At 37.5% G+C, this 18,332-nt stretch overlaps 1 protein-coding gene across 4 annotated transcripts in view; it reads left to right on the top strand.

Annotated features, from left to right (window-relative positions):
* The window catches only part of EPB41L5 (erythrocyte membrane protein band 4.1 like 5), a 124,702-nt gene that overhangs the window by 70,879 nt on the left and 35,491 nt on the right, over positions 1-18,332 (top strand). For all 4 annotated transcript variants that reach the window (XM_087435049.1, XM_087435047.1, XM_087435046.1 and 1 more), the window contains exons 17-18: positions 14,565-14,728; positions 15,833-15,930. In XM_087435049.1, the coding sequence (XP_087291175.1) occupies positions 14,565-14,728; positions 15,833-15,930 (262 nt within the window). The remainder of the gene's footprint in view (positions 1-14,564; positions 14,729-15,832; positions 15,931-18,332) is intronic.

The following is an 18,332-nucleotide window of genomic DNA, read 5'->3' as shown; positions in this document are numbered from 1 at the left end:
CATTCTGACACCTTTGGGTGTCTTAGGAGAAAGACCTTTCCTGACTTCTCTGTAAAATAATCACAGGCCCCCCAGTCTCCTTGGCATTCCCCATCCCTCTTACCCTGCTTTATTTTTTCTCTCCTTGCTTCATCTTATGCCTTATGTGTTAACTTCTTTGTCATCTCTGTATTCTTCAATAGAATGGAAGCTTCATCAAGGGAGAGTTTACTCTTCCTCTATACCCAGAGCGGTGCCTGGCTCGGCACTCCATAAATACTAGTTGATTAATTGAATGAATGAATGCCAGGCACATCTTGGCACACTTGGTGATGCAGAAATAGTCAGAATGCTGTCCCTGGCTTCAAGAAGTTTATACTCAGATTATGGAGATGGATGGTTTTACAAATAACTGATAAAAGTGCTAAGTCATCAGGTATGCAAGGTCATAGAAGAGTAGAAGAGGTTGAAGTTAAGAAGGTTTCCTGAATTTGCATCAGATTTTGAAGGATACATAGAATCAGGAGCATTGGACGGATAAATCGTTATAGATTGAGTGATAGCAAAAGAAAATTTTAAAGTAGCAAAGCGTAAGGTATAGTTGAGGAATGATGAATGAGGTTTGAGTAATGAGTATAGAATTCCTGGGGAGGCATATTAATAATGGTAGCTGACATTTGAGTGCTTCTGTGCCTGGCATTGTTCTGGAGATCTATCAGTAAACATTTATTCCAGCAAAGCATTTAATCCTTACAGGAATCTGTCAGGTTATTTAGGCCAGTGAAGAAATTAAGGCATAATAACGGTATGTAACTTGTCCAAAGTCTCGTTGCTTGTACATGGTAAGGCTGGTCTTTAACCTGAGGCAGCTGGGTCCTAGTGCCTAGAGCAGTACCTGCTGTACTGACTTCATACAGCGTAAAGCTTGGCGGGGCCTGGAACGTGGAGAGTAAAAAGGAGGATACGAACAATTCTGCTTTAGAAAGATAACTCTAGAGGCAGTGTGAAGAATGAATGTCAATCGGTGGAAGACTGGATAATTAAAACATGCTGCATTCATACTGTGTAATTGTTAAAGAATGAGGAAAATTCTACCTGTGCTGTTATTGGAGTATGTAAGTGATATATTGTTGAATTACAAACCCAAGTGAAGTGTTTTAGGTATGTTTCCATTTTTGTAAAAACTATCAGACTATGTATATATTTGTAAGTACACAGAAAATGGACCTGGATAGATAAACGAAATTTGAAATTTTCAGAGTGGGGATAAGGGAAGACATTGCTTTTCTTAGCTAGCATGTACTACTTTAAATAAGTAAAAACAAATTTAAAATGCCCCAAAATGTAGTGGGAAACAAGACAAACTGTTTCAGTTTATACAGGAAAGTATCCATGAAAAGGAAGGGGATGGATAGAAGAGATAATGGTTTACATATTCCTTTGTGCATTCTGGAGAAATGGATAAATGTACAGGGACATTGGCATAAGCCACAGATTGAAAGTGTAAGGTCTAACTACTACATTTTTTAAAACTGTTTTTAAGTGCACAATTCATTGGTTTTTAGTATATTCACAAAGGTTTACAACCATCACCACTGTAATTCCAGAACATTTTCATCATCTCCAAGAGAAACCCATTACCTAATTAGCAGTTACTGCCTATTCTCCCCTCCCCACAGGCTCCGACAAACACTTATCTACTTTCTTTCTCCATGGATTTGCTCATTCTGGAAATTTCCTATAAATAGAAGCATACAATATGTGACCTTTTGTGTCTGACTTCTTTCACTTGCATAGGGTTTTCAGGGTTCATCCATGTTGTAGCATGTATCAGTATTTGATTCCTTTTAACGGCTTAATATATTCTCTTGTATGATATACAACATTTTATTTGTCTATTCGTCAGTTGATGGACATTTGGGTTTCCACTTTTTGGCTATTGTGAATAATGCTGCTATGAACATTCATGTACATTTTTTTTTTTTAACATGTTTTCGGTTCTTTTGGGTATTTACATAGGAGTAGAATTGCTGGGTCATATGATGACTGTGTTTAACTTCTTGAGAAATTGCCAAATTGTTTTCCAAAGGGGCTGCACCATTTTACATTTCTACCAGCAATTTTATCTGTCTTTTTCATTATAGTCATCTTAGTTGTTGTGAGGGTGGTCTCTTAGTGTGGTTTTGAGTTGTGTTTTCAGGGGGCTAAAATTGGATATATTTTTTAATATGCATGTCTTGGGAGAAATGTGCATTCATATCCTTGGCCTCCTTTTAAAATTAGGTATAATAATATATTCTTTTCTTTCTTTCTTTCTTTTTTTTGTGAGGAAGATCAGCCCTGAGCTAACATCCATTCCAGTCTTCCTCTTTTTGCTGAGGAAGACCGGTCCTGAGCTAACATCTATTGCCAATCCTCCTCCTTTTTTTTTTCCCTTTTTCTCCCCAAAGCCCAAGTAGATAGTTGTTTGTCGTAGTTGCACATCCTTCTAGTTGCTGTATGTGGGACGCGGCCTCAGCATGGCCGGAGAAGCGGTGCATCGGTGCGCGCCCGGGATCCAAACCTGGGCCGCCAGTAGTGGAGCGCGAGCACTTAACTGCTAAGCCATGGGGTGGGCCCTCTTTTATTTCTTTATCTGTAGCATCTGAAATTCTGTCTCCTTTTTTTGTTTGTGTTCTTTTTTTTCTGGAAGTGTGTCTGTTTATTTAGTCTTCTCAAATAAACAACTTTGATTTTGTGGTACGTTGTATATGTTTGTCCCTGCCCATGTGAGGCAGATTGTATATAATGGAAACAAAGCACAGTGACAGTTAAATAAGTCTTCAATTTGTGAACAACTCTTGTATCAGGATGATTAGTTATTTCTGTTTTAGAGAAATAAAGTAAAAAGATAGAACAACTCTTGTATCAGGATGATTAGTTATTTCTGTTTTAGAGAAATAAAGTAAAAAGATAAAGTACACAGTATTTAAATTTTGTAGTTTACATCTATATAAGTTGGAATGCTCAGGGATGAATTACTTGCTTTTACCAAATTATACTTGACTTTTTTTATTCTCTCCTGAATATTGCTTATTTGTAGATTGAAATACCGTCTCTGCAGATTTCAATGGGGCAGTTAAATAAATCTTTCTGGATGAAGAGGCAGTAAGAATGTTCCATTTAAATAACCTGCATATTTCCCTAGGGAAGACAAGAGTGGGCGCAGTGAGTTTAAGCAGTTATTGAGCACTGTGTGCCAGGTTCATTGGTGTTTTGTTTTCCAATCACTGTGCAACAAATTATCAGAAAACACAGAGATAAATCCTGAAGTGGTTTTTGCAGACAAGCTTCAGTCAGAAGAAGTATTTTATCTGATGTTAACTGAATATTTCAGTAACAGCAGCACATGAGAATGTGGCATAAGCAATCTCAGATGAACCACAGCCTGTTCTAAAATGCAGGGGTGCACTAGTGAGCAAGGAAAGATTGTTCACTCCTAAGAGTCTTTATAACTCGAATGTATCAACCATGGTTTTAATGGAAGATGAGCAATAAATGAACCCTATTACGTTTTTGGCTTTGTTTTGAAACAGAAAGTGGTTGTAAGGGAAAACTGCTGATTTTCTCCACAACAGGTATTCTTTTAATACCTCTCCCCTGGTTTACCTATTCTGTTCATTCTCTCTCTCTCTCTCTCATCTCTGTGTCTTTCCCCTGACTTTGTTTAGCTTGGAAAGAAAGGTAGATTGAGGGTCAGAGGCAATGAATGGAATAAGTTGTTTCTCTGTGTCTTCTGACCTGGTGATAGGGTTTTTGCACTGCTAAGGTTGCTGCCCTCCTTCTTTCTTTTTTTTCCTCCCCAGTGCTAAGCATTTTAAGTTGTACTGTTTTGAATACCTCCTAAAAGAACATTTGAGATTTCATTATGATTTTCATCATGCTTAAATGATAAACTTCATATTGGGTACATATCAAAATTAGTAACCCAGTAATTCATTGACGAGTTGTTGAGTGCCTACTGTGTACAGGCACTGTCCTACATTCTGGAAGTACAACAGTGACCAAGACATAAGTTCCTACTCTGATGACACATACATTCTACTGAAGGAGACTGGTTATAGATATACAAACATAAAAATGCTGGGATTTCAAATAGTAATAGATGCTGTGAAGAAAATAAGGTAATGTCACAGTAAGTGACTGCAGGGTGAGGGCTAGGCCTTTGAAGAGATACTTCAGTTTAGATATGAGTGACATAAAGAGTCAGCCATACAAAGAAGGAGGAGAATTTCAGGCAGAAATAACAGCTAATACAGAGGCCTTGGAGTTGACTTTTGAAGTGTAGAAAGAAAACCAGTGTGGATGGTGCTTAATTAAGGAAGAAGATGATGGTATGATAAGGGTTCTGAGGGCACTAGGCAGGGGCCCAGTCACATAAAACCTTGTATGGCAGGGAAAAGAATTTGTGTTTTATTCCAGGTGCAGTGGGGAACCTGTGGTGTATTTTAAGTAAGGGGGGGGTGGTGTGCAATGTATTCTGATACTCTCTTTTAAAAGATGACTTTGTTATATGGGAAATACAAGGCAAGAGGGGATTTTTTTTCCCTAACCAGTTGAGAGTAATTTGCAGAGATCATGAGCCTTCACATCCACATTCTTCAGCAGGTATTTTTTTTTAAGAACAGTAACGTTCTCTTATATATCTACAATGCAGTTACCACATAGATTCAGGGAATCAAATATATTATACTACTATTACCTAATATATATTGTCCATCTTAAGATTTCCTGATTGTCTTAATACTGTCTTTTATAGCAACTTCCTTGATCCATTTCAGGATTATACATTAGCATTTTGTGGTTTCTTGAGTGTCTTAATCTGCAGCAGTTCCTCAGCCTTTTTATCTTTCACAACATTTGCATTCTTAAATAGTACAAGTTTGTTGTTTCATAGAATGTCCCTAATTTGGATTTAATTGATTATTTCCTCACGATTCAATTCAGGTTATGCATTTTTGTCAAGCCAAGTGTGTGTCTGTATATATCTGTACAGATGTGATGTACCTGTGGTGCATCACATCAGAGGGTACTTGATGTCACTGTGGGTGTTACTGGTTGTGTTAACTTTAGATTGCTTGGTTAAGGTGATGTCTATCAGATTTTTCCACTGTATAAGTTAACCCATTTTTGTAATTAAAAAATTATCAAATATTTTATGTAAATATTCTGTCTCCCAACAGACTTTCACCTAATGGTGAAAATTAGTTATGATTGTTGCAAAATGGTGATTTGCTAGCTATCATTCTACACTGGTTAGTTGGTAGTCTACAAAAAACTTTTTCTTATCTATTTATACATGGATTCATGGATTCTTTTATTCAGTGTGTTATATAGTCCATGACTATTGTTACTCCTTTTGATAGTCAAACTGCCCCCGATTTGGCCACTGAGAACTCTGTCATACTTACCTGTACCACATGGGAACAGTTTGGCCACTGAGAACTCTGTCATACGTACCTGTACCACTTCCCATGTGCCCCGTACTTTTTGAGCACTTTCTTACTTTTTGGCATAAGAGATTCCATGCTTGTACTTTCCTTGCCTTAGCCCTGAAATCAGCCATTTCTTTAAGAGCCCTAATTCCTTTTAGTTAAAATGGTATTTGGGAACCAAGATCTGGGCACTACATATATGTTATTGCAACTGTGAATGTTGTTGCTTCTAGACCCAGTGCACAGAGTTAAAAAATAGATATGTGTGTTTAAATCACGAATTCATACCGATACTTTAACTCCAGTCCAATATCTAGTGTTCTTCTTTGCCTCCCCAATTCCTTATTTCTATCTCCCTTCTCTCCTAGTGAGAAACCTAACCCCCAGCAGTATCAGTATCTCCATATTTGCCCACTTGTATAATATATGCTAAATAGTTTCAGAATTACTATACCCATACCACTGTGAACAATAAGTCTGCTAAGTAAAGTTCGGTATTTCTTCACAGAGTTTATTAGAAAAATGAAGTACTGTGCTTAAAATTCACTTGCATTAATTCTTTTTTTTCTGTGTGATTATGGTATTATTTTGGTAGTAAATACATTTTAATTTTTCTAGATACTGCCAAGATCTCCTTCATTGGAGATGAGGTGTATTTTTTTTCTTACAGCTTTATTGAGGTACACTTGACGCACAGTAAAGTGCATTTATTTAAAGTGTTTGATAAGTTTTGGCACTTAAACACCTGTGACATCAACACCATACTCAAGATTAATGATGGATGTATTCATTGTACTTTTCATTTAAATTCCTCTTATGAGCATATTTTTGTATGTTTAAGAGCCGTTAGCATTTTTTTAATCTGTGAATTGTGTATTATCTGTAGTGTCCCCTCCCCGCTTTTTAAAACAGAACCGTTGGCCTTTTTCTTCTCTATTTTCAAGAAGTTTTTAATGTATATTAGGGATATTAACTCGATGTAATATTAGTGACTCATTTAATATTATATCAGTAACATATCTATGTAATATCACTAATCTCAGAACCACTTAGAATTACCTTGGTATAAGGTGTGAATAATAAATCTAATTTTGTTTCCAGATAGCTTTCTAGTTACGTCAACAGTACTTGTTAAAAAATTCATCGTGGTGCTGTGGCAACTGGATGTTCATATACAAAAGAACAAAATTGGACCCCTACCTCACTATATAAAAAATGAACTCCAAATGGGTCATAGACCTAAAATTAATAACTAGGATTTATAGAAGTCTTAGAGGAAAACATAGGAGTAAATCTTTGTGACCATGGACCCAGCAGTGGTGTTTTAGATATGACAACACAACCTGTGGCAAAAGAAAAAAAAGATAAATTGGAATTCATCAAACATTTAAACTTTGTGTTTCAAGGGATACTGTCAAGAAGGTGAAAAGACAGCCTATGGAATAGGAGAAAATATTTGCAACTTTTCTTGAGTTCTCTGGAGTGATTTGGTTTTTCTCCAGCTTTTCCTACTCCTAGAGTAGATGTTAGCTTTCTGTTTTCTTTCTAATCAGTGACCACTTGTTCGTCTGTTCCTACCTTCAATTCTTTTTTTCTCTCGCCCTCCTTTTTTTTTGTTTCTTATGAGTGAATGTGATTTTGTGTCCTTATGAGAAATCAGGAGTAAAACTTGTGTGTTTACTATGCAGTGTTTAATCCTTCATGAATGTCTTCTCTTTTGGAAAATTGGTAGGCATTATCCCCTCTAATATTGCCGCTCCTTCATTGTCTCCGTTTTTCCTTCTGCAATTTCTATTTTTCCTTCTGCAATTTCTATTAAATGTTACGTTGTAGCTTTCAAGCTATATTGATCTCTTGTATCTCCTCTCTTTCATATTTGCCATGTCTTTATTGCCTTCTTGGTGATTTTAATTCAATAATTCCTTCTTTGACTCTGTCTAGTCTTCTCTGTCCTTTCTGTTGAATGTTTAATGACTCATTTAAATATTTCTCATTTCTCAGAATCTACTGTTATAGTTTCATAAGCTCCTTTCCTGTTATATTGATTCTATCTCTCCTTTATGTCTTTCAGCACATTTAACATACTTATTTTAAATTCTTTTTTAGAGTGTATTATCCTTTCTGCTTTCTCAGGTATAAATGCTCCTGTTTCTTGGGTTTGTTGGTTGTCTGTCTTAGCATTGGATTTCTTTGCTTTGCTTTGTAATTTTTTGTTTGTGAGTTCAACTTGCCTAGTTTTAAACGGGTTTGTTTTCTTTCCTTCTTCCCATGCTCACCCTTTCTGTAATGGGATTTTGAACTTGCCCCAGCCTAACTTTTTGAAATCCTCAGCTCTGAAGGTCTTATGGTAGGATCTTTCAGAGAAATTGCCTCCAGTCCTTGAGCCAGGAAATGGTGGTCTGATTGATGGTTGCACAGATATTTCTAAGTCTTTCCTTCATTGCACGAAGCACTTTCTTTTAATTTGAAACTGGACTTGTGAATTAAGCTTTTTCAGCCTCTGTTCCTGTCAAGAAGGTACAGTCTCCTGGTTTCAAGTAGTGAGTCTGCTTCTTGTTCACTGCCTCACATGAGGTGTCCTGGGTTTCATTTCCCTCAGGGCGTGGATTTTTGACCCCAGTGCCTACTTCCACTCTCAGCTCCTTGAGTTCCTCCTGGCTTGAGCGTCAGTTCATTACTGGGAGTTGATCACTGTTTATTTTTGGAAAGGGCTGAATCCTCTATTTTTCTCTTAATTACTGTATTCGTCTATATAGGGTCAGTTCTGCTTTTCCTTTTTTAGCCCATCATTTTGTACATATAAGAACTATCTTATTTTTAGTAATTGAAACATACTTTAAGTTACAGAAAGTTCCAGTTCACACCCAATTTAGTAATTTCCTCTTCCCCCGTTCTCATTCCCATGGGGATTGGGATGGTTTGTTCTTTTAATCTTCACTTTCTCCCCCTTCTTCTTGTGGTGCTTACTTTCAGGGTTGAGGAAGAAGAGGTAAGGGGGCAAAGTATTACTTGAACGATGCTGTTGTAATCCAGCAAGGTGTCATGGCGTGTATATAAGTGCTGGCTCTTTTGTGCTACGTTAGTACATTTTTTTCAGAGGCCCTCATAGAACCTGTCACTTCTCCAGCATAGGAGTATACTTCATATTTCACCTATTGCAACACTCTTCACCCTTATTCCTGGCTCTGCTGTTGCCCATGAATACACTTTCATTGCTTGGATCAGCTTACGCTGGTACATTTGTCTCATGGGTGGAGTTCATTGAATGGGCTTCAGGCTGAACTTAGACTTGGCTTATGTAAAGTGCGTATATTTTTTCTTGTCTCCCAGTTTTTTATTTTGGAAGACCTTAAACCCAGAAAAGTTGAAAGAATGGTGATCCTTCTAGATTTTCCACCTGTTAATATTTTGCCTATTTGCTGACATTTATTTTATTTTCTTGCTGAATTAATTGAGAATCATAATGCAGACATTGTATTATTACATCCCTAAATACTTCTGCATGTATCTCTAAAAATCAAGGACATTCTTGTATGTAATATATTTATCACACAGAAAATTTAACATTGATATAGTACTATTATCTAATATATAGTCCATACCCAAATTTTCCCAAATGTTTCAACAAATGCCCTTTATACTGTTTTTCTCCCTGATCCAGGATCCAATCAAGATTTCAGTTAGTTTTCATATCTTCTTAAATTCCCTAGACTTTTTTGCCCTTCATGACATTGACATTTTTTAAAGAGTCTATGCTGGTTTCTTTGCAGAACACCTGTCAACTTAGATTTGTGTGATTGTTTTTTCAACTTAGATTTGTGTGATTGTTTTTTCATAATTAGATTGAAGTTAAACGTGTACTAATGTTTTGGTTGAGGTGATGTCCACCAGATTTCTCTGTGAAAGTACCTTTCCCTTTTACTCTAATCTGTGGGGTGTCATTTTGAGACTGAGTAGATATGCTATTCCCTAACAGTCTTTTACTCCAGGGTTTTAGTATCCATTGATAATTTTTGCCTGAATCAATTACTGTTACTTTGGTATTTACAATATGGTGATTTTCCAATTCTGTCATTCTTTCTGCAAATATGAGTTGACATTCTTCTGTAGGAGAGCGCTTTCCTCTTTCCTCTCATCTTTAAAGGAAATAATTTGTTATTGGTAGACTTATACTTTTTTTTTTAAATGTATTATTTGTTCCTGTTATTCTTTTTGATGTGTGACTTGTTCCAAATTTGGCTTCTTGGAATCTATGTATTCTTGCCCTGCCAAACAGTGGAAATGTGGCTTGTCCAACTGCTGGCCTTTCCTCCCCATGTTATTAAGGTTAACCCTAGTCAACTGACTGAGTTTGGACCTTTCCATGCTGAAGGAGGCACTTCCCCAAATGGGAAATATTTTTACTTATGCTCCCAAACTTATAGATTCATACATCAGATTTTCCTAAGAACTTTCCCTGTGCCACATCTGACATAGACCTAGTAGTTTCTTATGCTCGGCAATCTGCCCACCATAAAGTAAGATGCCATTCTCCCCTTTCACAGGTTCTTTTACAACCTCCATTTACTTGATGTGATTTTGCAATGCCCTGCTCTCCTGGGGAGAGAAGGAGAAAAGTCAAAGTTCTCTCTTGTCCTTTGAACTCTCTTGTAGAATGCCGTTTGGGATTTCTTGTCTTTTCTTTTATGGCCTGGATAATGTGGTGCTCTTAGGTAAGTCCTGCTCATATCTTTAGAATGTGAGATGTATTAGTTTGCTAGGACTGCCGTTACAACTGGATGACAACAGAAATTTTGTCTCACAGTTCTAGAGGCTAGAAGTCTGAGAGATCAAGGTGTAGGCAGGATTGCTTTCCTCTGAGGGCTATGAGTAGGAATTTAGCTTCTGGTAGTTTGCTGACAGTCTTTGGATTGCAGAAGTGGCACCTCATCTCTGCCTTCATCTTCACATCTTCTCCTTGTGTGTGTATCTGTGTTCAAATTTCCCCGTTTTATAAGGACATCAGTTATATTGGATTAAGTGCCTACCTCACTCCAGTATGATCTCATCCTAACTTAACTAATTACATCTGCAACCATCCTATTTCCAAATAAGATCACATTCTGATCACATTCTTAGGATGTCAACATATGAATTTTGGGGGGACACACATAGTTCAACTCATAACACGGGTACTTTTTAACCATTATTCTTCAGAAATTGAGACAATTCAAGATTCTTTTATATATGGGCTTCTATTTCATTTCTGATTTATGAAGTTTTTATAAATGGATTGTATATTTGTGTCCCCCCAAAATTTATATGTTGAGACCTAATACCCAATGTGATGGTGTTTGGATTTGGGGCCTTTAAGATGTGGTTAGGTCATGAAGGCAGAAACCCTCATGAATGGGATTAGTGCCTTTATAAAAGAGACCCCAGAGAGATCCTTCTCTCCTTCAGCCATGTGAGAACACAGTGGAAAGATGATGGTCTATGAACTAGAAAGTGGGCCCTCATGAGACACCAAATCTACTGGCACCTGATTTTTGACTCCCCAGCATCTAGAACTGTGAGAAATAAATTTCTGTTGTTAGTAAGCCACCCAGTCTATGGTATTTCTGTTATAGCAGCGTGAACAGACTAAGACACGTGGTATGTAGCTAAAAAAAATATTTTCTGTGATGTGCCCACGTTAGGACCATAGGAGATGAACTCCCACCAGTTCTTACATTCTTTTGCCCAAAAATGTTGGTATCCATATTTAAAAAAATTTATGATGAAAATTTCAAAAATGCGTATAGTAGAGAGAATATATGGTGAACTGCAATATGCTCATCAGCCTAGTTCAGCAAATTCTAACATGCTAACATTTTTGTTTCATCTCTTTTCCCCATCACCACCTCTTCTTTTTTTTTTTTTTTGTGAGGAAGATCAGCTCTGAGCTAACATCTATTGCCAATCCTCCTTCCCCCACCCCTCAAAGCCCCAGTAGATAGTTGTGTGTCATAGTTGCACATCCTTCTAGTTGCTGTATGTGGGACACGGCCTCAGCATGGCCAGAGAAGCGGTGCGTCAGTGCACGCCCGGGATCCGAACCCGGGCCGCCAGTAGCGGAGCGTGCGCACTTAACCGCTAAGCCACGGGGCCGGCCCCACCTCTTCTTTTGATGTTATTATCCATACTTAAAAAGAGAGACAGAGAGAACTGCACAAGGACACTGATGTATGCTTAGGGAGGATAACAATTTGGTAAAAAAGAAGACTTGAAAATGAGCTGATGAGCTGGTTTTACATTGATAGATTCTCATGGGGTTAAAGAAGAAAAGTGTTTGAAGTGCCTTTACTCCATTGGTTTCCAAATGAGTTTTAGCCAAGAAACTCTTCAAATTAAATCTACCTGAATTCCAAATACAAGCCCATAAGAAAGTCACTGTGGGGAGACCAAAACTCCACCATGTTTTCCATACCTGTGGATAAGTCATTCACATATGTCTGTGGAATCCTTTGGGCTCTGTAGCGCACATCTTGGAAACCAAGGTAAAGTGACTCGTCCGAAATTGTAGGTGGTTACAGAGACAGGCCTGGGACGCAGATCTCTTGACTTGCACAGAATTCTTTCTTTGTTCTTACTCCCTCTTAACAGTTTTCCAAAGAAGTTTTCTTACTTGAGTTGTAGACCCAAGGTATATAGTTGAAGTATGGCCTTCATTCCTCTAGGAAAGCATGGAATGTAAACAATGGCACTTCCTTTCTTTTGCTCTTAGATCAAGAAAAGAAAATACGGGCTGTGGGAGGCAGGCTTTATAATAACATGAGGATGAGGTGGCCCCTGGTTTCCACCAGGGGATGTGATTGGCTTGTTTGAATAATTTCACAGGCTGGCAGAGAAGTGAAACTTGTTAGGTTAAGAACCTGGTAGAATGAACCTGGTAGAAGAAGTCGATAGCAGAACCAGCTGGATGGGGAACCTTTTCCACTGGATCGGGGAGCATATCTGGTGAGAGTGGCAAAACTCAGTTAGGCCTTTGGGGCCCTGTGAGACTCAAGGATGTCAAGGCAGGACTTAATATTGAATCTTAATTTCAGATCCTACACCACAGCAGTTAATCCTCATTCCTTCCTGACCCCTCCTCAGTGCCTGACAACCACAAATCTACTTTCTGTCTTTATAGATTTGCCTATTGAGGACATTTCATATAAATGGACTCATACAATATGTGGTATTTTGTGTCTGGCTTTTCTACCTTAACAATATATTTTCAAGGGTCATCCATGTTGTAGCATGTATTAGTACTTCACTCCTTTCTATTGCTAACTAGAATATACCACGTTTTATTTATCCATTCCTCAGTTGGTGGGCATTTGAGTTATTTCCACTTTTTGGCTATTATGAATAGTGCTGCTATGAACACTTGTGTACACATTTTTGTGTGGATAGATGTTTTCATTTTCCTTTAGTATGTACCTAGGTTTTCCTTTGTTTTTTAAAGCTTTTTTTGCTGCATATAAAATTTTGATTGATAGGTTTTTCTTTCAGTGCTTTTAAGATGTTCCTCCGGTGTCCTGTAGTTTACATTGTTTCTGATGAGAAATCTGTCATCCTTATCTTTATTCCTTTGAACATATAATATCTTTGGCTGCTTTTAAGATTTTCTTCGTATCATTGGTTTTAAGCAGTTTGATTCTGATGTGCTTTGGTGTAGTTTTCTTTGTGTTTCTTGTGTTTAGTGTTCGTTGAGATTCTTGGATCTGTGAGTTTATAGTTTTCATCAAATTTGGAAAAACTTCAGCCATTATTTTCTTAAATATTTGTCCTGTTCCACCGGTACAGTAGGCTGCTTGAAGTTGTCCCACAGCTACGTGATATTTTCATTTTTGAGGATTCTTTTTTCTCTGTGTGTTTTAATTTGGATAGTTTCTATTGCTATGCCTTCAGTTCAGTATCTTTTTTTAAAATGTCTAGTCTGCTGTCAGTGCCATCCAATATATTTGTCATCTCAAATATTGTAGTTTTCATCTCATATTGTAGTTTTCATCTGTAGAAATTTGATTTGGGGTTTTTTTTTAATATCTTCCATGTCTCTGCTTAACTTTTTGAGCATATAGAGTATAGTTGTAACAACTGTTTTAATATCTTTCTCTGCTAATTCTAACAATAGTTTCTATTGATTGATTATTCTCCTTAGTGTGGGATGTCTTTTTCTGCGTCTTTGCATTCCTGGTAATCTTTGAGTGGTTGCCTGACCTTATGAAACTTACTTTGCTACGTGCTAGATAATTTTATATTCCTCTAAATCTTCTTGAGCTTTCTTTTGGAATGCAGTTAAGTTACTTGGAAACAGTTTGATCTTTCAAGTCTTACTTTTCTGATGTGTTAGGTGAGTCTGTTGCCATGCCCAGTCTGGGTTAATTATTCTCCACTACTGAGGTGAGACCTTCCTGAATACTCAGTGCCCTGTGAATGATGTGTTTTTACAGTATGTGGAAACAGGTACTATGGCCCAGTGTGTGTGTGCCACTAGTTCTTTCCCCAGCCAAACAGGGGGATGAAATCCTTTTGTATGGTTTTTTCCCAGCCTTGGGGAGTTTCCTCACACACATTCTCTGATCAGTACTCTGCTGAACACTTGGGGGGACCCTCTGCAGACCTCAAGGATTCTCTTCTTGATGTGCTGCTCTCTCCTGTCTGGAACTCTGTTCTGTGAGCTCCAGCTGCCTTGGTCTTCCTGGACTCTCAGCCCCATCCTCTCAGCTAAGGGAGTCCTCTGTGCTCTGCCTCATCTCAGCCTCTCTGTGCCACGGCGTGGAAATTGTCGTAAGGCAGTCACAGGGCTCACCTCATTTGTTTCCTGAATTCAGAATCGCTGCTTTTTGCTGTCTGATGTCTAATGTTTTGAAAATGGTTTCTTTTTTTCCCCTTAGGTTATTTCAGGTGGGAAGCTAAATCCAGTCCCTTTTACTCCATCTTGGCTAGAAGAGAAGTCTGTCCAAAGGGTTCGGACAGATGAATAATCCAGTTTGGATATGAACTCTTACATGAATTTTTTTTCAGCAAAAGTTTTTGTTAGTATTTTAAATTCTTTTCATAATAAATTTCTTGGTCTAAGTAAGTGTTCTGTTACCTTTATAGCTTGCCTCTGAATATTGATTTGCTAGATAGTCCGGACTTATTGGAAACAACCATTGATGATGTGATTGGGGCACCTGACACTATGGAAACATCCCAAGCTCCAGATGAAATTCACATAGCCACCAGGCAAACTGGATTAGAGGAACCTGAAATTGAATGCGGGAGTAAGTAAATGTTCTGTGTAACATCAGCAACACCTTTTTATTTTACTTCCCTTTGAAATGAGCTATTTAAGTCAGTTCCTCTAAGAATATTTTTGTAGTAGTTGAATTTTAAAATTGAATGTAGAATAGTTATGCCTTCTTGCCTCTTTTCAGCTTAAGGGTCCATTGAAATATTTAAGATCACATAATTGAGACCATTAAACCTTTGTATTGATGACTATTTCTTAAAAGCTCCACATCTGATTCTAATGTGCAGCGAAGGGCGAGATCCACTGAATTAACTGATGGACACTTTTAGAAGATCCCTTTCACCAGGAGGAAATGATTTCATATGATTTTTTCAATGATTTTTTTCTCTCTTCTTCTACAAATTATTAGGCATTCAGCTTTTTTATCAAGAAACAGTGTAGAAATTCAAACTCATACCAAACTCATACCAAAATAGTCCCTGCAAAATAAGAGTATTACAGAATGGTTAGTTTAAATAGAGTTCATTTAAAGCTGAATCATGTTTAACGTATTATCTTTTCAGTGGTTAGATTACTTTATTTGTAATGTGTTTTGCAGCTAGGTGGAATATAATGAAAACAAAATGCTGATCCTGCATCACACCGGAATGTTACCAATATATAGTATGTTGAGTCAATGAATAAATGTGTGTCCTTCATCAGTTTGCTCCACTAAGTTTAGTGTTAGGCAGTGTATAGTCAGGGCCAAGGAAAGAAAACAGCAAATACTGAGGTTTGGCAGGAGGAGCTTAGGTTGTAGTTATGGAAGAAAGGATCATTTCACGGTGTTCTCTGCCTTTTCTTCGAATCTTAGCTGGTAAACCTTCTTAACCACACACGCTATTGGGATTCCAGATCCAGTGGCTTTTTAGGAGTGGTGCAGATACAGGGCAATGTTCCTCTTTAGGTTAACTCTTAATCAAATTAGTGGAGAGTTACCTGGTTATAGGAAGAAAGTATATTTATTCTGTGGTCATCTGGATTATTACCTTTAATTGATGGTAACTCGTGTTGGGAAAAAAACCCTTAAAGTCTGTACCCTCACACAGCTATGACAGCCTGGCAGACTAAGGGGCTATTTTGCCATTTTTTTCAGCATTAAAAGATGCCTCAGACAAGCTCAAACACCTTGAGATGGAAAACGGTCCATTGCCATCCCCTCGTCCCAACATTGATGTTAACATCAACAACCAGGTATTGAGATTTCTCCTTTGTATACCTGTCACATCTCCAGACCTCCCAGAAATCCTTTCTTTCCAAAGCTAATGCGTTCTATTTTCTTTGCTGGGAAATCTGTCTGTGCTAAACTCTTATAAACCTGTTTTCTCATTTAAAAAGGTGAAATTTGTAGATGTTGAGGAGTGAAGGAGGAAACTTGGGCAGCAACATTAAGAACTGTAAGGTAATCTCATAATTTTTGTGTGTGAGGAATATTGGCCCTGAGCTAACATCTGTTGCCAATCTTCTTCTTTTTGCTTGAGGAAGGTTGTCCCTGAGCTAACATCTGTTGCCAATCTTCTTCTTTTTGCTTGAGGAAGGTTGTCCCTGAGCTAACATCTGTGCCAGTCTTCCTCTGTTTTGTATGTGAGTCACCACCACAGCATGGCTTGATGAGCTGTGTGTAGGTCCTAGCCCAGGATCTGAACCTGTGAACCCGAGGCCGCCAAAACGGAGCACGGAAACTTAACCACTACGCCACAAGGCCAGCCCTATAATTTTTTTTTTAAACACAGTCAAAAGCGTTATGACTGTTAAATTTTTTTATTTTGGTTCAGCCCATCCTTTCTCTAATTCTATTCTGTGGGATTTGATTTAGTTGAAGAACTTGGCGAAAACCTTTTGAAATTATAGGAGGATTTGTTTGAAAGAGCTGCTCTGTAGTATAAACTAGGAAGAGAATAGAACTTCAGATGCGTCAACTTTATCTTTCACACCTTTCACCTCCCTGTCCCCTTGGAGTTTTTTAGGCGTGGGGTGGGGGGGTGCATACCAATTAAACCAATTAAACTTCAGTTAATTGTTTGACTATAATTTTTAAAAACTTTCTTATTTCTACATTAAATAACTTATAGGGATGTCTAAAATAAATTAAATGAGATAAAAATAATTAATTGTATCAGCTACCAGATGTCCCCACTAAATGGAAGGGTGAATTTTAGGTAATGATCTGGAGACACTCTTTTTTTCTTTTTTCCTATATATAGACAACTGAGAACCAGGATCTGTTGAATGAATTTTATTTTGGTTTTAAAGAGGAAAGAGGAACAGCTGATTTGCAGTGTTCTTTCATCCTTGGATAACTAACTGGAATTTCTTCAGAGACCAGTGTGGAGTAGAGAGTGATTTTCTTCTTTCTTGCATAGTCATTATTAAAACTGTTCTTTTGAATCCAAGTCTTTTTTCCCCCCTAGTATGTTTTTTCTTAGAAATGTCTTTTAGAAGCTTATTAAATTTCAGAAAGGCTTTCGTTTTCTTGACCCCTCAGTATTTTTCAATTATAATGGTCTGTTTGCTTTCACATTGTTAGGTTTTTTACTATCTCTGTAAGGTAGGGTAATACAGGGTCAGAGACAGAAGAGTTAATTGAAAGCTTTAGATGAAAGCTTTAGATGGTTAGCAGTTAATTTGACAAAAATTTAATGGAGGACTAGAATGAACCTAAAGAAGAAGAAAACCTGGTGAACAGGAGGGGAGGCGGGGAGAACAAGAGTGATTGTTACACTGGAAGGGAGTTCATGGAAATCCATTGAACTTGTTTCTTTTGTAAAATTCTCTGCATATCTTGCTGTAATATAACTGAGCCTCTGCAGTAGAAGATCTAATAAGTTAGTCTTGAAGCCTTGAAAAAATGAGGAGGAATGTGGGTTCAGGATAGGAAAGGGAGTAAAAGACTGGGTTAGGTAAAGGAGAAGATGCCGTCAAGGAACATTTCAGGGTTCATGTACCTAGGAAAAATAATAGCTAATATTTAGTGAGGGCTTATTACTCAATGTCAGGCAAGAATAACAAGAAAATTCAGTGTTATACTGATAAATAAGGGTTAATTTTAACTCTTTTCAACTAGTGTTGTGTAAAAGTTGTGCATGTTTTATTTATATCATTTTTAATCCAGTCTGATTTTTCTACCTCTGCCATCAACAGTTGATGTTTGCTTAAGAAATGCAAATTAATCTTAATATCAGCTTTACTAACTGAAGTAATTTTAGGATGAAAAGCCTACTGTAAATAAAATACATTGTTCTAAAGCAAAGGAGCAGTTTTTCAATGATTTGCTCTAAGAATTGTGTAACTGAGAAGCTCTAAACCAGCCACAGAATCTTAGGCTCAGACTAGCTCATCTGATGGCAGAGTTGACTTCAATCTCATGTCTTAAGAACCCATTTTAGAGGAATCTCTTGCTATGTGAGGCCTGCATTAGCCCGGATTGATAGAGTCACTTGAGATCCTGATACATTGTTGATTCAGTTCTGTAAACCTGTTTAGTGTTTACTATTTGTAAGATATAATAATAAATACTGTGTGGAATCCACAGAAGAATGACCAAGTCTTGGCCCTCAGGAAACTTGGACCTGTCTCACCAGGCCCCATAGAAGTAT

This window comes from Ceratotherium simum, chromosome 9 (assembly GCF_057802395.1).
Source record: "Ceratotherium simum simum isolate JZ-2026a chromosome 9, ASM5780239v1, whole genome shotgun sequence".
Lineage (NCBI taxonomy): Eukaryota > Metazoa > Chordata > Mammalia > Perissodactyla > Rhinocerotidae > Ceratotherium > Ceratotherium simum.
This window is presented reverse-complemented; position numbering and strand designations above follow the sequence as displayed.